We start from the raw sequence: 24,333 nt of genomic DNA on the forward strand, positions 1-24,333 counted from the left end.
AAGTATTTATAAAAAAAAATATTTAATAAATTATTTAACGAATTAATTTTATTTAACAAATTAATTTTGATAAGTCTCTTTCTTTACTTTTTAATTTATACATATTCAGTCCCGAAAGGGACACCAAGGGTGCGACCTCTTGTGTGTGAACAATGAAGTCTCGGACTCAAACTCCAGTGCTCTCCTTCCCCAACTCTCCAAGTAAAAAAAATTATACATATCCAATTCACATCATCATACTTTGGTTTGGGATATAGAGGAAAGTATATAATATAAATATAAATATAGTTATCTAGAGAGAGAACCACATATTTAAAGGTGTGCATAGAAAGCAGGGCATGCTTCCGCTCACTATTGTGAAAGCAGCTGTTATTTCCTGTCTTCTCTGAGCTCGTGATCACAATTTGCTTTTATTTTCGTTAACACAGCGGAGACTGCGGCTCAGCTATGTATAGCTTAAACCTGAGAATTAGGGACGATGATTAGGTTTGGGTATTCACATTCCTATGGATCTGAATCTGCTTTCGTCCGATTTATGCGTTCTCAACGAATTTGGTCTCTTCGATTTGATTCTTAATTTGTTCTCCAGGTTTGTGTGAATGCTTCAATTTATTTTCTGGAATTTTGGAAGATTCCCCCTTGCTTTTCTGTTTTCTTTTTGCACTGTGGGTTTAGTTCTTGATTTTTGTTAGTATTCTATAATAATTTCAAGATTGAAGTTTGGGTTTAAACAAGTATTTGATCGGACGCTCGTGAATCTGTAGAATTCGGAAATTAGAGGTTTAAAAATTCTATCTTGTAGCTTAATGAATGCACACTTAAATAAATATTATTCGTCTTTCTTTTTTAATTGGAATTTCGCCTTTTAATCTATAGGTCCACTGATTCATAAGGTGGAAAAATATGATTTGTGTTTGTGTATCTCTCTTTGAAACTTCTTCAATACAGATTCTTTAGCAATTTATGTGCTTTTGGGATTTGAGCTTGAAATAATTGTCTCAGATCCGTAAGGAAGACTGATAAAATGAATTAGAGCTAAATGAAATAATTGGGATTCTGTTTGTACTAAGAAGATATAGTCTATCTGGTGCTTCTGCGAATCGAAGAAGTTATTTATTGTTTTCTGATTGCCTATGACTTGCCATATTTCATTGAAGATAACGATTGTGGATATCGCTCAAGATGTCATTCAAGAGCATTGTAAGGGAGCTGAAGGAGATGAGAGATGGGATTGGCAGCATGTCTAGGAGAGGGATTGAGGTGAAGCACTGGCGCAGCCATACGAGGTCTTTTGTAGCCCCTGATGTAATTCTTTCGGAGCCGATAGAGCAAGGGCAGTGGGCAAATTTACCACCAGAATTGCTTTTGGATATCATTAGGAGGGTTGAGGAGAGTGAGACTGCTTGGCCTGCTAGGGCGGTTGTTGTTTCTTGTGCATCAGTCTGTAGATCTTGGAGGGATGTTACCAAGGAAATTGTTAAAACCCCCGAGGAATGTGGGAGATTGACATTCCCCATTTCATTAAAGCAGGTATTTTTGTGCAGTCTGTCTTAGTAGTAGACCTGTTTCTGAGGATGATTTTTATCTACCTAATCTTATGTGGTTCATTTTATTGCTTCAAGCCGGGACCTCGAGATGCTCCAGTCCAATGCTTTATCAAGAGGGATAGAGCAACCTCTACCTATCGTCTGTGTTTTGGCCTGACCCCATGTAAGTTGTTTTATTCACTTAGATAATTTGGTTTTGCATTGTTTCTATGATTTCCCAAACTACATACTTTTATCTTCAAAAGGCTTAATTGCTTATGCATCAGGACTTAACAATGTTGATTAATAAACTATGTATTTATACATCAATGCATTTTACATGCTCGGCTTGGAAATTAATATTTTGGCTTACTTTTGTAGTTTTGTAATAGGTCTTTTAAGTGGTCTCTTATGAAATATGTGTCCTCCATGTACATATACAAAACAATTGTCTCATCCGGGAATTGCCTTGTTCTTTAGGCCACTTCCATGCCTGTTGCTCCATGGTTTAAATCCAATCTGCAAAGTTCATCATAATTCATCCTCTTTTCCCACATTGACCTACAACAGTATGGAAATCACTTTCTGAACTCACTGCCTCTCCACTATGCATAGAATAATGCATCTGAGCAACATGAGTGAACAAGCTCCAGAGAAATAATATGAAATCAAGAATAGTTTGCACGGGGATGCAAACAGGGTATATCTGCTTGTTTCAAACTTCAGCTATGTAAACCGTAAAGTGTTTTCCTTCTGATAATCTACTTGGTATTTAAATAGTGAAGGTACACCATTGTGTGATTGCTTTTACTTATGATAACCATCGTGTAAAAATGCATGTACATGTTTCTTAACTACAATGTGGAATAAAAGGCATCTAGAGTGCATCAGTTGTAATCTTCCGCAAGGGTATTCCAGGATCCAGGTGAAGCATGTAATTTACCTAAATCCAAAAATGACTGTAAAGGGTGTTTTCTCCCTACTTATTATTGTTCCTTTCATGCCGAAGTAATTGCCTCTAATATAAATTATATGTTCCGACTTATTATTGTTACTTTCCATAAGTAGATTGCTACGAGGATGGAATCACATTTGCAGACTTATTGGAGAATAATCAGGGTTATGGGAAATAAATCAAACATTTAAAGTTGATACAGCTCAGCTATGTTTTAGTGAACTTGAATGATGTTCATACTCTGCCTTCAAATAGGATGAATCTGGGTTAAGAAGGACAAAATAAAGGCCATTTGTCTCTGGGTTCTTGAAATATATTTTTCCTTTATTTACACGTAATAATTTGGATCCTTTTGTGGATGAGTTTAATCGCTTCAGCAATTCAATTAGATAGTGTATTGTTAGTCGCTGGGATGCCTTCTGCTGATTAATGAATCTAAATTGGCAGCTGAAGACGAGAGCGATAAATTATTGCTGACAGCCAGAAAGATGAGGAGGGCGACAAGCACAGATTTCTTAATTTCTCTGGTGGCTGATGATTTTTCTCGAGCCAGCAACACTTATGTTGGAAAACTTAGGTAGGCACGCCATCTCATACACCATTTTCATCTGAATCTATTACTTTCTTCTAATCTAACAAGATTGTATTTCTGTGATCAGATCTAATTTCCTGGGCACCAAGTTTACCATATATGATAGCCAATCTCCAAATGATGCTGCAATTCAGCATAGGAGTCGGCACAGTCGAAGATTTAATGCTAAGCAAGTTTCTCCCAAATTACCTGCTTATAACTACAGTGTGGCCACCATTTCCTATGAACTCAACGTTCTCCGCACAAGAGGCCCTAGAAGAATGCATTGCACAATGCTCTCGATTCCAGTCTCTTCTATTCAGGAGGGGGGCGTTGCCCCAACCCCGACATCATTTCCTCAGTATAGTGATGACAAGTCTCCGGCACTAAGGATTTCGAAAGAAAAGGAACCGGCTATATCTTTCAGCTCCCCAAACCTCACAACTTCACCGGGACCAACACCACATTGTGGAGAGGCGCTCGTTCTGAAAAACAAGGCCCCAAGGTGGCACGAACACTTACAATGCTGGTGCCTGAATTTCAAAGGCCGTGTAACAGTAGCATCTGTTAAAAACTTCCAGCTTGTGGCTGCTATCGACCCTTCGCTAAATATTCCTGCTGCAGAACAGGACAAGGTAATTTTGCAGTTCGGGAAGATTGGGAAAGACATTTTTACAATGGATTATCGCTACCCCCTTTCTGCATTTCAAGCTTTTGCAATCTGCTTGAGCAGCTTCGACACCAAACCGGCCTGTGAATGATGGATTATGTACATCAAGATCATCGTCTAGCTTCCGGAGGGATGAGACTATGTTTATCGAGAGCCTTTACTGTGCAGGTAGTAGCTTATAGTAACATAGAAGCTCAGATGAGACTATGATTTGGGATATAAAATTTGTTATGAATGTTGCGAGAACTAGCTTCCATGTATATACCATGTTTAGTCATATCAAAGATTTGATGATTCACCCTTTTATGGAGTATCTTCTAAATATGGGTAAATGTTATGCAACTTAAATATACAATTGAAAATTGCAGCTGCAACTTGGTATGAAATGATCAATCTTTATGGCAAAAACATTGGTTATATTCGGTTCTTTAGCGAATTTAGTTGAAAGATTGAAATTTATTGGGAAATCTATATCGGAAATTAATCTGGTATCCATGTGAAAATTCTTAAAAGTGATGAATAATAGTACAAAATAAAGGGTTAGGGTCCTCTCTTTTAATATTTTATTATGTGTCTCACTTATATTATTAAAAACAGACATTATTTAACATCACGAATCCTAATAATCAAGTATTGACTAAAAAATTGAAAGAAATCTTGTAGTATAATTATATACTGTAATTAGATATAGTCAACCCTAATTTACAATTACAAAATAAATTGAAATACAAAAAACTGAAACTGAAGGGGAAAAATCAAAAGTGATACACTAGCATGGAATAATCAACCGAACTAATTAATTATTAACTAAAATATTAAAATTAAATGCTAAAAATAATGAAAATTAACTATAAAAATGAAATTAAATGTAATAAACTATTAGCACTAATTAGATATGATAACCTAATAAAGAATGATTCATAATTAATAAATAAAATTTAAATACAACAATTTGAAGGTTTTTCAAAGAAATAGAATTATTCATAATTAATAAATAAAATTTAAATACAACAAATTGAAAGTTTTTCAAAGAAAATAATTAAAATTAGATGCAAAGAATATTATTAGGGGTAATTAGATATGACAACCCTAATTAAGAATTATTCATAATTAATAATAAAATTTAAATATAAGAGATTGAAGATTTTTCAAAAAAAAATTAAAAGTTCATAATTAATAAATAAAATTTAAATACAAGAGATTGAAGTTCTTACAAAAAAAATTTTTAAAGTCGCTAGAAGAAGGGGTTGAACCTTCGACCTTGTGGTTAACAGCCACACGCTCTAACCAACTGAGCTATTCCAGCTAATTGTTAATTAATCAACATTTTTCTTTTTTATACGTTGAAATGATATGGAATTAAGAAAAAGGCAAAAGAAAAGGGAAGAGTAAAGAAAAATGTCCCGAACAAATAAAGCAATAATCAGAAAAAATAAATTATGTGACTTTGGAAAATTGTTGGGTATTCGTACAGTAGGTACCTCGGTTACAAACTTACAAGTTTAAAGATTTCAAGCCTGAGACCATTTGTTATACTTCTAATACTTATTATAGTTATTTGAAATATTTTTAAAATTCTCAAAATTATTTATGCATTTGAACGAGAATAGAGATGGGTACAAGAGAACAATAGCTACTAAATAGATGAGGGGATAATGCACTTATGATATCAATGAAGTAAGAATGTGATCGATATAAAAATAATAAAAAAAACGTCCTTATACATTTCTAACAAAAACGTAATCTTAAAAAAATAAAAATGAAGGAATTAATTCACAGCTAGTTTCATAAGGATTAATATAGAATTAAAAACCCTCGTGAAATGTGTACACCAAATCAACATAACCAGAAAATGCTATACAAACCTATCTATGACCACAGTTGGTCGTCTTGGATCAAAAACCTTCTACGAAAATAGTATTAAATGTAATACTAATCATCAGCTAACTATATCATATCAGACTAATATCTTCAATTCTCAATCTACTTCAACAGCTAAAGCTATGAACAAGCCATATTCCGATACACTACCTTATTTGAGTTGTTCTATTTCTTCTTCTTTGCACTTGATTTGGTGAAAAGTTTCCCCAAAAATCCTGATGCTTTAGGAGGATTTCTATCATTCCATTGTGGCGTAGCGTCTTTACTAGCATCTTCGTTTCCAGAGTTTTCTCCAGCAGTATCCTTTTTCAGAATCCGCAGCAGTTCCGTGGCCCTCACCATTGCTCCTTTGTTCCCATTGAGAGAGATGCTGCAAAGGCCGGGGATAACGCCCTCCTCCATGACCAACTGACAGAATTCAACACGCTGTGAGCACAGCATAAGGAGTATCGAGACTGCGTGCTCTTGGTCTTCTCGATCGTCTCTCTCAAGCAGTCTGGCGATTGCAGCAATACAACCATCTGTGTCAGCAACAGCAACTCTAGCCTCTTGATTGTTGTCACACAAGTTCTTCAGAATGGCTATGCAGTAACTTGCCAAACTATCGTCTTCAAAAAGTGGGATTAGTTTGGGAATCAATTTTGAAGGAATGATGAAAGAACCAACATCACCGTTTGAAGACAAATTGCTCAGTATCTTCAAGGCTGGTTCCAGCAGTTCCTGAATCTGGCTGTCGAGTATGTTAAAGATGCCAACGAGAGCACCCGAAGCAGCAATTTGCTGACCACATTGTTGGTGGTTAGACAGCTCCCCCAATATGGAGAGAGCTTGCTTAGAGACCTCTGTATCAAGAAGCGATGCTAACAGACCATACTCGTCTTCCTTCACATACGAAACACTGTTTCTGTAATGCCACAAAGACAAAAGTAGATTACCAGCTGCAACTATCTCAACTAATGAGTGCTTCATGACTGAAATGAAAAGTTAAGGCTTTAATGGCATCAATTAATAGTATAGAACTGAAATACTCTTAATTGTGTGAATACAAGAAACAGTACTCCAGATTCAAGTAGAATTATAATTACCCCTGCTTCTGCACCACCTCATACAATAGCAGACATCCTGTCATCTGCGCTTCCATGTCATGAAGGTCGTGGGCGTCCTTCAAAAATCCAAGAATTAGTTGGACAAACTTTCTTGACGGGATACCCGACCAAGATTGCTCATTGTGTATCAGTAGATTCTTGACACCCTCAACTGCATTGCACTGAGAATCCCAGGGAAGTGTACTGAATTTCGATAGAAATACCCAATCAAGTCTCACTTCGTCACTGATCTTGGTGCTCAAGTGTTCTGAACTGTGACTAGATTCGATTGACACATTGCTGTAATCCAGTGGAAGATTTAGATCATTCATGGAATTGGTCAGACTAGCAACGGAAGTGATGGAATCCCAAGACATAAGAAGTCCCTCTTGCATTTTTGGGTCGGGAACAGACACACTATGCATTGCAGACCACTTGATAATTAGATCCTTCATAGTGGTATTTGATGTGAAAGACAAATTAGGCAGCTTTACATTAGTCTTGGGGCAAGTATCGTGACCTTCATCGAACCACTTTTGGATCCACATCCTTTCATAAGTTTGCCCTGATGCAATGACGACAGGGTCATACATTAACCTCGATGATAGAGGGCATATGAATTCCTCGGGTGGCACGGGCCTGCTTAAAATGTCGATATGAGCTTCATTAGACCTATAATCTGCACGGAGATCCACATCATCTGTTAAAAGATATGGGTTTGTAATCTGGAAAGGATTACCACGCTCTGATGAAGCGTTGTCCTTTTGCGTTTCTGCTATAACCTTTCCATATTTTTTCAGAAGATTGAGGAAGAATATCAAGATCTTCCTCTTGCTTGGTTCATTTTCGCCAAATTTGTCAAGCAACCTTTTGAGGGATCTTTTCTCAATCAGTAGAGCCTTTTGTGATGAAATACGAAGACAGGAGGAAACAGTGTGAATAGCAGCAAGTGCAGCTTCCTCTGTTGAATCAACCGTCGAGCCATATCTGTGAAGCAATTCCCGCAGAACCCGTCCAGCTTCCTCTTCAGATGGATCCAAATAGAAAGCTGCACTCCTGAGATCAGCAATTATTCCAGAAATCTGATGGAAAATAACGGAGAGAACATAAGACTTCATCAGCAGTACTATGTAAAATTGCAATAAGGAAAATGATGTGTCTTATCATTATTTAGTGAAGAAAAACGAAAGACTTATTTGAGAAGACACAGGCAGTTGTTTAAGATGATCTTCTATATTATTTCTTTACTCTACAAAGTGAAATGTGTAAACCACTTATAATGAATATTACACATGGTTTATTTCTAAGAGGAGATAACACTACTTCGAACACACAGAGAATTCTTTATAGCATAGATGTCTTGATTCCTCACCTTTGCAGCCAACATCACTGGGACCATAGATTGAATTTGGCAGAGACTCTGCTCCAATAAATTTCTCGATTTTTTACATCTGGACAATATTGCCTCTCCGGTAAGTGCCTAAAGAATTTAATGAATATTGAAAGTTAATACAAAATAGAGATTACATACAGAAAAAGAAATTTCTGTAGCATGTTATGTGCTGCAGCATGATGCAGGTCAGGCTGGCAAGACATATATCTTACAATCCTACGGTTGTACTTTATATACCAAGATTCCACATTTATGGGCACGAGAGGATAAAACCATCAGATCATTAAGTTATTTGAACATCACATGATTTCTCATTTTGCCACTTCACTTCAAGAACATCTTATGAATTATTCATATTCATACTCATGCACCTTGAAGAATGTGACGGCATACACACCATCACATCTTGAGGAAAAAGCAAGAATTTCATATCAATAGGATAAATATAAGCTCCATCATACGCCTAACTGAAGCAGAGAGAGATACGTACCAGATAAAGTACACTCGACTCACTACAGTGCTGCAGCAGAGACTTGGCTTTGACAATACCATTGTTTAACAAGCAAAGTGCCTCTATTCCTGAAGAGCATCGAGGGCGGGCTGATTCTATTTCTGGAAAATTCTTTGAAACTCGGACGACCACCTTATATAGTTCTGAACACATTTGAGCGTGTACCTGCAATCATATTTATATCTCGAGTTCTTAAACAAAGAATTTGATAAATGAAGAGCCCCTTAACTTATTGTAGATGAACTACCTCGAATTTGAAATAACATATATGATTATGATGTAAAAACACTTGACGGATGGACCATTTGAAATTTGATAGAAGCATAAACATAACACTTTTTACTGATAAGGAAAGATTTTTGTTGAAACAGCAACCTCGGCCAAAAATGGGGTATACTTTCACTATTCTTGTTGAAACATCAAAGTGTCCTTTCAAGACCGAATGAAAGAAAGAAATTGTAGAATACAAATTATAATTTAAAAAACTCTGAGAAATTCCGAGGTTTGAGTAGCCTCTTCCAGGACATACATTAAACACCCTATCTAGAAATATAAAAAGGGACTAGAGCTAGAGGGTAGTAGTTATACCTTGATGGTCTGAGTTGGTGGCAGTCCTTCAATAATTTCGGCATGATTTCCCATTGAGGAAACAACTTTCCCAGATTAGAAACCTTCAGCTGCCCAAAAAGGACATAATTAAATCCCAACATGCGACTACCAGCCAATTAACCTCTCAAATATAGTACTAATAAGATTACACAAACATTCATATAAGTCATAACATCAAATTTCCATTTATGAACCATATAAAGTACAAATTTTTCTACAGAGCAATTCATGTGGGGAAAAAAAATCATCAATTTCCAACTCGACTTGTCCCAGAGTAACTAACCTGATTCAATGACCCAAGTGTAAATCTACATATTTAGCAAGGTATAAGTCACTAGCATGTCAAATTAAAATGCATTTTCCATGCATCACTTGTAATTCTTCAACCTTTCCCATATTACAGCTAGTCTAGCAACCAAGAATACAGTCTGTATCTTAAGAATGTATATACTCGAATGTGTTTGCTTCTCGTTCCACTTGAATCACATAATCTTAGCACTGTTTGTTTCGACATCAAGAATAACAAAAATTCTTTGAACTCCGTGATATCCTATATTAATAACTACTTGCATAAGAAACTACAGCATCTGACAAATCTGATTTTGAACTTATACAACCACAAGATTTTTACCAACATGTAGATATCTCATAATTACAATAAACCATTACTACATATTAAGAAATTTGATCACAAAACATTTTCTTCCAACCTAACACATTGTAGATCATTGTTTTTCTCCTCCCAATAGATCAAAATGCATCAGATATGAATTAAATGACACTGAAGCGGTCATCTACAAACTAAAAACTCCATGTAAAGCAACAGCAAACGGAAAACAGAGTAATCAAAACCGAAATTCGTAAAGAATGAATTTCAGAGATCAAATGTAATACATGGAAATCCCTTACCCCCTATGATGTTCATGCCACACACACAAAAAAAGAATCCTTTCGCCACAAATTTTCTTGAAGCCGCAGCAGAATATCTTTGAGCAGTGGAATATGATGCTTGAGGCCGGCTTTTTCTCTATCCGGAATCGGCCCAGAAGAGTAAAAACAGTACAAACTGGAACTACACGTATGTATCTTTATTCCCAAATGGAAAAAAGATGCCAACTTTATCTCAAGATTACAATCTTAAGGTCGTGGATGTGTACATCAAACTGAAAAGGCAGCTGCACAACGCCTAAACCCTTTTGGTTGAGGTGCTTGAACCACAATTAAGGCGCCCACCAAACAAATTTTTCATGGCAATCCAATTCGACCCTTCAAATCAGAACCCAATCCAAAAGGCAGAACCGAACATGATGATGTGGGTCGCCTTGCTTTCTCTTAATGAATGCAGAGAGAGAGAGAGAGAGAGAGAGAGAGAGAGAGTGGGCTCTTGGAATTAAAGCATCAGTTACTTAATTGTGGTCAAAACTCAAAAGCAGGAACCACGAAGAAAGATTGTCTCTTTATTATAATTGTTAGCTTTTTTGGTGTTTACATGAATTTGGGCGTGACGAGAAGATAATTTGGTGAACTGTGGGAGTAGCAATGGTGGTTGAAGTTGTGGAAGCAGTCAACCATCAACTTTTCTTAAAGAAAAGCAAGAATCTTATTTTACTTGTACACTAACTATTATTATTATGCTTTATTTTATTTAGTGATTATCTTCAGGTTCCAATAATTAATATAGTGCCTCATTATGAGAAATGTATATATTTTGCCATCTCTATTTATTGTGATATAGAGAGTGTTTGGTAAGTTTATTTTAATTTTAAATAATTTATAAATTTTTAAAGTTTATAAGATGTTTTAAGATTAGTCGAGAGCTCTTTGAGAAGATTTTAAATGGACCACATTATTTTTTAGTCTCTTCTTCTCAGTGGGCTATCTGCAGCATTCGGACTCTTTACTTTTTTTATTTTATCTTTATATTTATTGTGCTTTTAAATTAAATTAAATTAAATATTAAATTAACAACATAAATTGCATTTAAAATTCAAATTCAATCCTACATTAATTAAAAACTAAAATTACATTAAAAAATCATACATTAATTGAATTTATAAAAAATACTAAAATAATTTCCATTTATATTTTATCTTTATTTTAAATGCAATTGTAGATTAAAATAAATATTGAATTTTAAAAACAAATGATAATAAAAAGTAATGATTTTAAAAATTCATAATTAAAAAATGGAATGGAAAATTATACAATTAAAATTATTTGGAAGCTACATTATGTTGATTTTATATTGAATCTCACATTAAAAAGTGTATGCGTCTCTACAATGTGTAGTACACTATGAAGGTACATTAAGTTGATTTTGTATTAAATCCACATTGAAAAGTGTAGGTTTCAAAAAAATTGTATGTTTTCCTACAATGTTTAGTACATTATAAATAGTGAAGCTATATTTAGTTAATTTTGTATTGAATTTCACATTGAAAAGTGTAGGTTTCTCTACAATGCTTAGTACATTATAATTAATGAAGCTACATTTAGTCAAAATTAAAATATTACTTGTTTTAAATGATTTTATAAAAAAATTGATTATAAAAACAATAATTTTTATTTTATTTCATTGGTGTGTATATCACACGCACCTTTATCTCTTTCCTCCCGAACCTGCCTAGGACTTCTACGCACTGCTCACGCCTCCCCAGCTCAGCAATGGCAGGGGGCTCGTGCGAGTCGGCCCTGCGCTCGCTCCGCGACGGATGCTCTAAGAGCTTATAAATTGTCAAAGTGTTGGGATAATTAACCTTATAAGCTCAAGAGAGAATCTATAATTAAACAAAGAGAACTTTCAGTTAAAGAGATAAAATCGTAGAGAGAGATAAACTTGAGATTGTATATGGTGAAAATAACAAATTATAGTAGACTATTATTTATAAAATAATTGTTCACATATAAGATTTTGACAAAATAAGTCGGGGTAGAGAAATTATTTTTTGGAGAGCTTATTATTAGAACTTATAAGTTGTTTATGAGCTTTTTTTGCCAAACCTTTGAAAGAATTTATAAGCTTCTAAACAACTTATAAGCTTAGCCAAACACCGTCATAGTCTATGATAGTATATTGTAATACTCTCAACGTCCCACTTATCTTTAATTTATCCCATTTATAATGATACTTTTCAAAAATAGAATTGATTCTTATCTTCTCTACACACATTAAATAAATGATCCATATATACCTACTTTATATTCTTAACACTTTATTCTTAATCTCTGGTCCATGCCTGAAGCAAATGTGCCAAGATAAGTGGGACGAATGTAGTAATGCTTATAGATTTTAATGTCGCTTTTTCAAATGAAAAAAAGTAAATAAAGGAAACTTAATCAAAGCATGGAGATAGAAAGAGTGATTAAGATTTGATCTTCAAGTATATTTTGAGTTCAAATTTGGGCTAGGGCTCAAGCACTTATTAGCCACGTCTTCAGTCATTCATTTCTTAGTCTTCAAGTGTCAAGACCTCTATAAACATAGAAGAAATAAGTTGTATTTGACACCAATTCATGTCATTATTGAATAATAATGTCGTTAAGCTTATTATTTCAACATTCTAACCGATAATCAATTTAGTTCACCTTGAGTTGAAGACTGGTGAACTGCTTCACTTTGAGTGGGAGACTAATAAATTCTTGTGTATTGATAAGTTAATGGAATAATTTTTTTTCTTTCTTTATTTCTTCATTCAAATAAGATCAATAATGGTTTTCCATTTCTCCTCGTGATTACTCGAACCCCCAACCTATTGATTGAAATGAAGTTTCTTATCAACTGAGATGTGGTTCATTGTCTAGGTTGATAGAATAGTTGAATGGACACTTATTAGTTCAATTTAGCTCAGAATAAGTCTAGTGATCACTTTGTTTTCTAACATGTCGATAGGTTAGAAGGAATTTGTATCCTATTGCATATCATCTACTTGATTAAGAGGATTTCTTAATATAGTGAATTGTAATTCACATATCATAGTGAACTCGAACTGCAAATTAATTAATGATTTTTAATATAAAATTATTTCATTGTGTCACAAATCAAAATAAGAATAAATAAACAAGAACGACCAAGCCAAAGCTTGCTGGCAAAGTTGTTATAGGCTTTTAGAGCAAGTATTGTGGAGCCCTTTGTGCTGAAGTTTGGGAGGCCATAACTTCTTCACTCAAAACAGTCTTGCTACGTTAGGCACTTTAAGGCATCAAGACTTCTATAAATAGAGGGGAAGTACATTGCATTCTGAATCGATATACACAAAGAAAAGGTTATTGCCGGATGCAGTCTTTGCTGACATTATTGTTCGAATATCCTACTTAACAATCAGCCTGATTCAACTTGAGCGAGAGACTCGTAAAATGATTCACTTCGAATGAGAGATTCATGGGTCATAACGTCTGATAGGTTGATAGAATAGTTGAATAGACACATGTTAGCCAATTTAACTCAAGAAATTTAGTGAATTCGCGACTTCGCGTTACTAGTGTGTCAATAGGTTAGAAGAGATTCCTATCATGTTGTATATTTTATCTACTATGATGAGAGAGAGAGAGAGAGAGATTACAAAATTAAAAATTGCGGATTTAACCCACATAATACGCCTTGTAAATTGAATTATTTGTAGCCGAATTTTTAATTTTTTCTACTCCCTCCGTCCCACTCTAATAAGGTCATTTTTCTTTTTGGGATGTCTCATTCCAATAGGTTTATTTTCCTTTTTGGGTAAAAATGTTGTACTTAATTGGTGTGGTCCACACCACTTTCCTATTAAAAAAGTAAGTTTTCTTAATCTCCATGCCCAAAAGAAATGAGTCTATTAAAGTGAGACGGAAGGATTATAAAAGAAGAGCATCGTAGAGTTGATAAAATAATACTAGTATTCCTAATCAAGACATCCGTCTCCATCAATATTCCACAAGCCGTGCTATATTATTGGTCTAATTCTTAATTTAATTGCGTTAGTTGATAAATGAATTTCTAGAAAAATAAAAATAAAATGAAGCGGGGGGGGGGGGGGGGGGGGGGGGTTGTGTGATTGGTTTACCAAAAGCAGACATAGAACCTACAAGACAACTTTTTAATGGGGTTCCTGGGGACCCACTTTGATGTCGAAGGCCATCTTCACCAAAACTAATCATATTTGATCTTTCCCCATTATCCTCTCATCTTTAATTTATTGATTCGTTGCATTATATATACTGATCAACTAGTTTTAACAAATGATTAATTTTATTTTATTCTGCAATGCTTAACTACTACAAATCATACGACTTTAGCCTGAATTTGTACATTTTACATGATTTTTAAAATATATTGAAATTACAATAATTTAGTTTTTTTGCAATTGAAACACTCTTGATTCTTCCAACTAATAATGTTAAAAGGCAATAAGTAGAACATTAAAATAAAGTTAAAAGCTAATACTAGTATTTTTAATGCAATTATAATCTTTTAGTATCTACTACAATTAAAAAAAAATCAATTAATCATGAACAGGGTGTGTATCACTCAAGTCAGAAAATATCGTGGAAGTCACATTTTTAATAAATTAGCAAGATAACTAATAATCAATTATTCATAACTCAGTTTATTTCTCTACCATGCCTTAATATTTACATTTCAAAGAATTAAAAGTACTTTAAAGTTTTACTACACAATAATAATTTTGATGTTATAAAATTATCAATATAATTTATTCAATTAAATTCTTAACACCAATTAAGATTTTTCTTAGATTTTTTAATTTTTTTTAAGTATTAAATACATACTTTCAAAAAAAATATTAAATACATAATTATCATAATACCTCTTAATTTTTTTCAAAATCCTAGTGGAGGCCTATCCTTTTGTTCTTGAGTAAAAAGACGATGTTTTTAACGTTATACATCAGACATATTTTGGATAAAATATGTAATATACATCTTGAATGAAAGGTCATGAAATTACTTATAACTGGATACTTCCTCCGTCCACGATAAGTGTGGTGTGGATAAAAAGGTATGAGTTAAAAAAAATATTGAGAGATATGTATAAATTGAAGAAATGGTCACACCGAATTGGTTTGTTGGGTAATAAATAAATGATTTGTTAGATGTGACTTTTGTAAATATTGTGTGTGAAAATAAAGTATAAAAGTGTGTGTGTGTGTGTATCTTCTATGGAAAAATCACACTTATTGTAGACAATAACTATTTCAGTCAATTAAATAATTTTGGTATATCCTAAAATGCAAAGACATTTAGTTTGGTATATAATGAATTTGAAACAAATAAATAATAATTATTTCAATCAATTAAATAATTTTTTATTTTTTATAATATATTTTTGTTTTCTAAAGAACGGACATGTTTAAACTTTTCATTATTTTTTTCTTTTTTATTTCCCATATTTTAATTGATTATTATATTATGCATTTATATCTATTATATATATATATATATAAATTATTAGTGTAACAAATAACATTACTCTCTAAAAACATCAAATTATATATTATAGTTTATTTTATGACATTACAAAAGGATCTATGTAAACATTCTTTAAATAATAATAATAATAATAGTAATAGTGTATCTATTTTTGTTGAATATTCATTAATCATTTATTTAATTAAATAATATTAAAATCATTACAAATCAAAATCTAGCAACAAATAAATTATGTGGAGTTAACTATTTTTTTTTCGGGAATCAAAATAGAGAAATCTAGTGATTAAAAGTCAAATTGAGAAGATTATGCATATGACCTACACAAAAATTTTTAAATTCAAATTGTGAATAAGTTATATACTCCTTCAATTCCGTCCACACCAATTAAGTACAACTTTTTTACCCAAAAGGGAAAATGAGCCTATTGGAATGGGACATCCCAAAAAGAAAAATGAGTCTATTGGAGTGGGACGGAAGGAATAATTCTTTTCTAAAAAGGGGTTAAAATCAATTGTTCTAAAAAAGAAAAATTACAAAATACATCATGAATCTATACTCATTTTGTAAATTTGATCTCATTTTCGAACCTTTTTACATATATATCGAAGTTTTCTAAATTTTTACAATTAAGGCTTCCCTAATTTTTCCGGCCACATAGTTCGTCATGACGGAAAAATTTAGCAAGATTAAATATAAAGCTTCAAAAAAAAAAATACATGCAATGCTGATGTGTGTATTTTAGCTACCTAGTTTAGTGTGCGTTTCATCGTGGTTTCATGTGATATTACATAGTTTGCTATGTTTTGGCGCAGGGATTTGAAGAAGTGGTGATGGAGCTGTTGATGGAAGGAATTGGTGAAAACAAGCTTTCGATGAAGATTTGGCGTGGAATTTGAAGATAGTTAGAGATTGGGCTTTGAAATAATTGTTATATTTTTATAAAGCTCAAAACTCTTGTTTTAATTTATTTTGGACTTAATTTAGGGGAGAGGGCCGAAGCCCATGTTTTTGAGACTAGGCGGATTTGTGGGATTAATTCCCTAATATAAGACCTAGCCGCCTTTTTATTAGATAGTGAGTTTTTGATGGAGCGTCGGCACGACGTGACTTTGGACAATTCGCTAGAATCCTTGTGGAAATCGATATGTCGCAAAATCTACCTTCTACTCTTTTAATTGATGGTGAGGATACATCATTCCATGTTGAATTTGTCTTTGAAAATTTGCCTCTTTACTGTGGTCGTTGCAAAATAACTGGGCATTCTCAAGAAACATGTCGAAAAAAGCGACGTGTGGAGCCGGTCGCTATTCAGGAAATTCTGACGGCTGCTACTAACCATCAATCTGGTGTGGTGAATCATAAACAATGGCACATTGTGGAGCAGGGTAAGAAGGTTGTTGTCCCAATCGTACAAACCACGGGGGAACAACAGAACACTTCTAGTTTTGGCAATTTGGCGACGGGGGTGCAGCAGCATGATTTCCAGAATGATGGCCATGAGATGGCTGGCAGTAGCCCAATTCTGGATTCCCAGAGGGTTGACGATCATGGCTCTGAGGAGAGAGCGTTATACGAGCCGGAGGCAGCGGGGTTGGTTTCGGTTGATCAGGAGCTTGATAAGACGACTGGTAGTGAGGACGAGGTGGACGAGGATATTGAGATGGAGACGCCGGCTGGGGATCCGACTGAGATTGTTACGGCTACAGCTGATTTGGATGAAGATCGCAATTCTGAGCAAGCTGGAGAGTTGGTTGGTCAGCAGGCTAAAAAAATGGATGGTGATTTGGGTGGGCAAAGCAAAGACTCGCACACTACTGCTCCAGAAGATATTGATAGTCGTATCAGTCGGTTAGAGGCGCAGGTTTGCCAAGGAATGCAAATGCTTGTTGAGCAAGCACCGCCTAAGCGACGGGGACGTCCTCCAAAGGGTATGGAGCGTCCGCGCGTTCCACAGAATCAGGAAGATAGCATAAAAAGCCGCCTCAGAAATGCGGAGGAAATGGGTCAGAAGCCGAGGGACTTCGTCATTGATCATAGCGGGAGTGCTAGTTTGCGTGTTATGAATAATATCGCCAAAGGCCGTTGGTCGGACGAAATGGAGGTGGACGATTTTCTGAATGATTTTTAGATCGCTTTTTGCTTTGTTTCCTGTTTAACGAGCTCCTTTTCGAGTCTCGTGCCTCTAGTCTGCATTACTGTGCTTTCAAAGGTTTTTTCCTTTTTCTTTTTATAATAAACCTCTATTTAATAAAAAGATAGTGAGTTTTTGATTAGAAAATTAGCATTAGGTTTGTTTTTGCTTTCATTAGAATAGCCGCACTTTTAGTTTTTTAGTTCATAGTTGACTTTGATTAGAATTGTTAGGATACACTTTTTTCCTTTAGTTATGATCAGACGTTTTTTTTAGTTGAATGCATGCAATTTTTTTAGTTTATGTGATTACTTTTCTAGCTTGGAATTTCTTGAAGATTGCGGCTGGAGTTGGAAAAAAAAAGGGCAGACGAGTTTTATTTGTTTGATTCAAGTGGTGACTTTAAATTTCTTGTAATTTATTTCGTTAGTTTGTTGCTTCGATTATTTTATGTTTATTTTTATTTATTTGATTGTTTTTATTTTAAGTATGAGTAGCTAAACTTTTAATTCGGCGAGAATAATGAAACTCTAATTTAATGATCTGTGAGACCTAATTGGTTTAGAATTGATTCCTATTGATTCCGATTAATTCCTAGGTTCAATGATAATTATGGTTTTATTTAAGTCTGGCCAACTTAAGTTTAATTGGATTACAGTCAATTAGTTCCTGTCAATCCGTAATTGTTGGAATAGGGCTGATTAGTGATATAACTACCATGTTCGTAGTAGGAACTAATTGGTATATTAATTATTGCTAGCGTCTCTAGGATAATTGATATAAACTGGGTTCCTTCATCGTAATGCTATTAGAATATTAAATCTAGGTCTGACGTCTCCAGCTAGCTTATATTTTAATAAGGGAAATAAGCAGGTCTGGCGTCTCCAGCTGTTTATCGACACAGTAAGTAGGAATTGGGGTACGTCCGTTGCGTTTCACGGTATCCTATAACTGGTTGGTTGATATGGATTAATTAATTATTGCGTCGAGGATCAGAGATTAAATTAGTGTGGATTTATTTGAGCCGAATTACCTTTTTATTGATTTATTCCAAGAATAGTTTTTATTTGATTTATTGCATTCTTAGTTTTAATTAATACTTCTCAAAATTAAGGCGTGGTGGCATCACCAAAATTATAGGTTTTAGGGAATTGAATGATTTTACCTGCTCTATGTGGGATCGACCCTGCTTACCATTATATTAATTTATTTTGGTAATTCCGCAGGAATTATTTGGTGGTATACGACGTCCACCAAATTTTGGTAAAATTTGGTGATGCCGTGGTGGCATCACCAAAAAAAATAGTAGAGAGTGCTCTACTCTATTAGGCTCAATACCTCATTTATGTGTAGTTTAGATTCACTCATCGCCCTTATTTTGTCATTCCAGATATCATTACATTTTTAAAGTAATAGATTTGAAAATCTTTGTATTTATGAATATAATATAAAATTTAAAATATATACAATACATGCATCGCAGGGCAGGCGTTCTAGTAAATTAAAATCTTGAAATTGTAAAAAAAAAAAAAAAAAATGAGGTTGTGATTATAGCGTTTTAAAATTATATGAAAATTATGATGAGATGAAAGTTGTGTTGCTGTAATTGAAAAGTGAGGGTTCTTCTAGTTTGTGTGCCCCCCGTTCGGATTTGACTATTCTTCTTCTTTGTTATATAAAAAGCTCTGAATATTACATCGTCATCTTTATTTTATACTCCACTTTGTTGAATGACTTTTCTCCCTCATATTACAATAATAGTAACTTGACCCGATACTAGCAGTTGGTATTTGAATTTATTTATAGAGTTGTAGATATAGGGAAGAAAAATCAAGATACAATGTGCACTTGACGCCATATGTAACAACCAATTTGGGTAATTGAAAATTCTAATCTTCCCACCACCTAAATTAACAGAAACTTAGCTAGAATGCGTTGTCTGGTTCAAATGCATGCTTCTACACATGATAATTAAATTCCAAGTACAAAATAATCCTTATTCCTTTCTCATAATAGATCCCATTAATTATCCTCTTCCTCTTCCATCAATTAGATTTGTCAATTTTATATCCAATCAATGTTGGAAGCACGTGATAGATTTTTCTATAACAAAATCAATTTCCCAGATCCTCGGTGTGGGGAAAGCTAGCTCTTAATCTGTAGGGCCAAGTGGAAATAGATATGGCAAAATATGGGCCTGCCTAAAGTTGCACAATTATTTTGCACGTAACTTGAATTTCAACCATAAACTTTTACAGTGATTTATGAACTAATTTGGTCATCGGCAATTAAAGTAAAAAAAAATGTACTCCCTCCGTCCCGCGAAGCGTGACCCACTTTCCTTTTTGGGTTGTCCCACAAAGCTTGACCTGTTTCTAAAAATAGTAAAAAATTTACCCTTTATTCACCTTTTCACTTTTTCACCTACCACACTTAACACACAAAATACCAATTTCTTAATTCCCGTGCCGAAAAGAAATGGGTCACGCTTGAGCATCTCTTAAAAGGCCATGTTGGACTTTTGAGCATCATCTCATTTAGAGTTCAAAATATCATGTATAACTTCGGAGCATTTGGAATTCAAAAGACTATATTTGGCTTTAGAGCATAAAACTTCTAAGCATCATCTTATCTTAAGCTCAAAATATCACATCTGTGACTTCAGAGCATGAAAGTTCTAATCATCATCTAATGTGGATCTTGATAGACCTAAATTAACTATTCAACATGCATGGCGAATAATTAAAATGCTGAGATTAAAGTTCGACCACCTAGCACCGTGTAAAATGTACTATCTCAATCCTTATAAAATGTATCCACTTTTAAATGTCACGAATTTTAATAAAGTGATTGAATGTGTTGTGAGTGGAGTAAGAGTTCCACTTTATTATAAGTTAAAAACTTACCAAAAATAGATTGGATATATTTTATGAGGACGGACGAAAATAATAAATTGAATATTTTTTTATGGGGACGTAGGAAGTATATTTATACCTGTTTCAGATCCAGTTAAAAATAATTTTACAATAATACCCCTTAATTATATGAATAACCATAAATTTATATGAATAAAAAATCTCACATAGACATCTATTAATATTTTAGCCACTCTACCAAAATGAGGCTTTAGGATAGTTTAGTTAAATAAGAATAAATAAATATAAAAATATTGGGAGAATTAATATAGAAAAAAATTGTAAAAATATGATGATTTCACGTAGGACTAATCCATTTCCCTACCATATATTATATGATATGATATCAATATAAATTAAAGAGAGTGCTTTTGAAATAACCATTTTGAAGAAGTAAACACAATATTTGGGCATTAAATGAAAAAATATAAAATCTGGTCATTTTATTACGTGTTAAGACTGTTTTGCCCTTAATTGGCAGACCGAATTCGAGTTTGCACACGGGTTAGGCACATATGACACTATTAGTGCCATATATGTCAATCGAAAAAAAAAATCTAAGTAAATTGGTACTTTTGGCACTAATGGTGCCATGCACGAATGGTACCAGACTACCAGTGACCATAAGAGAGAGTATATGGCACTAATGACACTAATATGACCATAAGTACCATTCATGCAGCACCCTAAATAGAGAATATAAACCCTAAATGGATAATGTAAACATTAAATGGAGAATTTAAACCCTAAATATATAATCTAAACCCTACGAGGAAGTGTTCAAAATGGTCATATAACTGTACCCATCTAAATAATATCAGCACACGGGTATATGACACTAATGCCACTAATATGGTCATAAGTACCATTCGTGCAGCACTGAGTATATGACACTAATAGTGTCATGTGTGCCTAACCCGCGCGCAAACCCGAATCTGGTTCGTCCTAATTAAGGGTAAAACAGTTCTAAAACGTAAAAAATGACCAAATTTTGTGTTTTTTTAATTAGTGGGGCAAATATTGTGTTTTCTTCTTCAAAGTGGCCATCCAAGTATATTGTTTCTAAATTAAATGACACGATTATGAAATTTATAATTCGAGAGCGTGTTTTCTTTGGTTGATAAATTTATCATTGGAAAATGAGGAATAATAAAAAAATCTTCCTTTAAATTTCTTATTTTCTATAAAAGAGAAGTTCACCATTTCTCATTCCTAATTTTCACTTCAAAGAGGAATAATATTATCAAACCAAAAATAAGGATAATATTATCCCTCATTGAAGTGGAAATAAGGAATGAGAAAGAGTGAAATTCTCTTTTTGTAGGACATGAGGGAAAAGAAATGAGATATTTAAAGAAATTTTTTTTATTAGAGCAAACTTTTGAGATAATCATATTGAGCAATGGAACTCAATATTTGGCCATCCATCTTGAAAACACAAATTTTGGCTATTTTTTGCAATTTCGGACTGTATTGCCCTTAATTTGGACGGACCAGATAGGGTTGGGCGCTCAGGTTCGGGTGGTACTTTTGGCACTAATGTTATAATTTGCGTCAAAAGTACCAACAGAAAGCAAAACAAGAAAATGCTAAGTAATTTGGTACTTTTAGCACTAATATTATAATTTGTGCCAAAAGTACCAAATTAATTAGAACAAATGAAAATATTAGTGTCAAAAGTACCAACAGAAATTAAAAAAAAAATCAAGTAATTTGGTATCTTTGGCACAAATTATTATGTTAGTACCAAAAGTATCACCCGAACCCTCACCCAACCCGATCCGATCCGCCTAAATTAAGGACATTACAGTTCGAAATTGTAAAAAATAGTAAAAATTTGTGTTTTTAAGAGGGAGAGCCAAATATTAAGTTCCAACCCCCAATTAATATGATTATATGAGTACATATTCTCTTTTTATTATTCTATATTTTCACATAATAAATTTATCAATTAAAAAAAACACATCCAGAATGTTTAATGTCCAATTCTCTCACTAAAGTCCGAACTCACGAGGAGCTTTACGTCCAAACGTATATAACATATAATTATGATATTACCCAAAGTAGCAGGCCGCATGAAGAGAGTTTATTAGAGGAATAGACCTTCCCTCAAAAAAAAAATTAGAGGAATAGACCTAAATGGTTGGTATCACTAAACGATAAATAGAATCACTATGCTAATCTAACGTCAGCTATCCATTAATATAACCCAAAGACTGAAAATGCATCAGTCAACGCCTACGACACATTCAAAACTATCCACACGCTTTAATTTGTTCGTATTAACACCCAAAGATGCCTGCGTTGAACAATATCCACAACTTAAACGATGATGACTGGTCCCAGGCTTCGATTCTCAATTTTCGAACCTCCTTAAAATAATCTCTGAAATTTCATATTCTCTATTCTCCTTTTTAAGAGGGACTTTTATTTGATGCAGTTTATTTTTCCTCATTTTCACTCCAATTCCTAATACTATATAATATTATCATGATTATGACCCTCTGAAGAATATAAAATAAAAAGAAAAATATAAATGTACTAATAAAATTTAACCATATTTTTTATTCATTTTCTTATTATAAATTTTTAAAATAAAAGAACGTACATAGTAGATTGCTAACAATTTTTCTATGCCAATGTAATTAGTGGTTGTGATCTCATAGCATGACTGTTTAAAGACATATATACTTGGTATGATGAAATTTAATAAAGGAAACTAGGAAAGAATGGAATAACTATTTTCATCAGTTGAGTGAAGGAATAATTCACTACAAAAAAATCGTAGATTACCGACGGCGAAATGCCGTCGGTAACAAAAGACGGCCGCCGGTAAATAGTGTTACCGGCGGCGTTACCGGCGGCAACTCGCCGTCGCTAAACGGTTCGTCGGAAACTCCATTACCGACGGCGATCGGCCGCCGCCGGCAATTAACGGCGGCTTCGCCGCCGGTATTTCCGCCGTTGAACGGCGGGAGAGTTGCCGGAAAATTACCGACGGCAAATGCCGTCGCTAATTAGCGGCGGCGCCACCGCCGTCGGTAATTTCCACCGGAGCGCCACCGCCGGAGTTGGTCAAGATATTACCGAGGGCAAAATGCCGTCGGTAATTACCGACGGCAATATGCCGTTACCGACGGCATTTTGCCCTAGGTAATATTTTTTTATTTTATTTTTATTTTATTTTTTTTTATTTTTTTTATTTATTTATTTTATTTATTTATTTTATCGTATATCCACAATTTATTTTCGTATTTATACAGTATTGCATAATTTATACGAACTTCCCAGTAGGTCACCCATCTTAGTTGTGCTCTAAGTCAAGCACGCTTAACCTTGAAGTTCTTTTCGAATGATCACCAGTACAGAACACTCGTATTATTGATATATATAGTATCTATTAATTCATTTAAAGTCTACTTCAATATACAATATCATATATATTCATAACCTTAGTATATGTCGAGATAATATCCAAAAAATATTGTTAATTACGGATTGGGCTCGTTTCCGTTCTTATTTTTATATCAGAAAAATATTTATTTATTAATTTATTATTAATTTTCATTTTTTTTTTTTTTTTTTTTTTTTTTATCAATCTAGTTTATACACCATAAGTATTTTATCAATCTAGTAAGAATCTTGAATTCTTACTAGAAATAT

The 24,333-nt window shown here is 33.8% G+C and overlaps 2 protein-coding genes and 1 non-coding gene across 3 annotated transcripts; 1 reads left to right on the forward strand and 2 right to left on the reverse strand.

Annotated features, from left to right (window-relative positions):
* The first annotated feature begins 247 nt into the window (after positions 1 to 247).
* LOC131023877 (tubby-like F-box protein 5) lies at positions 248 to 4,028 on the forward strand. The gene is made up of 5 exons (XM_057953513.1): positions 248 to 589; positions 1,158 to 1,530; positions 1,623 to 1,710; positions 2,929 to 3,058; positions 3,141 to 4,028. The coding sequence occupies exons 2-5, from the start codon at positions 1,183 to 1,185 to the stop codon at positions 3,811 to 3,813; spliced, it is 1,239 nt and encodes a 412-aa protein (XP_057809496.1). The 5' UTR covers positions 248 to 589; positions 1,158 to 1,182; the 3' UTR covers positions 3,814 to 4,028.
* A 926-nt stretch (positions 4,029 to 4,954) lies between these two features.
* TRNAN-GUU (transfer RNA asparagine (anticodon GUU)) lies at positions 4,955 to 5,028 on the reverse strand. Its single transcript has one exon. It is a non-coding gene; the product is annotated as a tRNA-Asn (tRNA).
* Positions 5,029 to 5,502: 474 nt separating this feature from the next.
* LOC131023878 (U-box domain-containing protein 5-like) lies at positions 5,503 to 10,776 on the reverse strand. The gene is made up of 6 exons (XM_057953514.1): positions 10,111 to 10,776; positions 9,181 to 9,269; positions 8,572 to 8,757; positions 8,061 to 8,168; positions 6,689 to 7,770; positions 5,503 to 6,507 (listed from the first exon to the last, which is right to left on the reverse strand). The coding sequence occupies exons 2-6, from the start codon at positions 9,232 to 9,234 to the stop codon at positions 5,769 to 5,771; spliced, it is 2,169 nt and encodes a 722-aa protein (XP_057809497.1). The 5' UTR covers positions 9,235 to 9,269; positions 10,111 to 10,776; the 3' UTR covers positions 5,503 to 5,768.
* Positions 10,777 to 24,333: the final 13,557 nt, after the last annotated feature.

Source organism: Salvia miltiorrhiza, chromosome 4, assembly GCF_028751815.1.
Source record: "Salvia miltiorrhiza cultivar Shanhuang (shh) chromosome 4, IMPLAD_Smil_shh, whole genome shotgun sequence".
Taxonomy (NCBI): Eukaryota; Viridiplantae; Streptophyta; class Magnoliopsida; order Lamiales; family Lamiaceae; genus Salvia; species Salvia miltiorrhiza.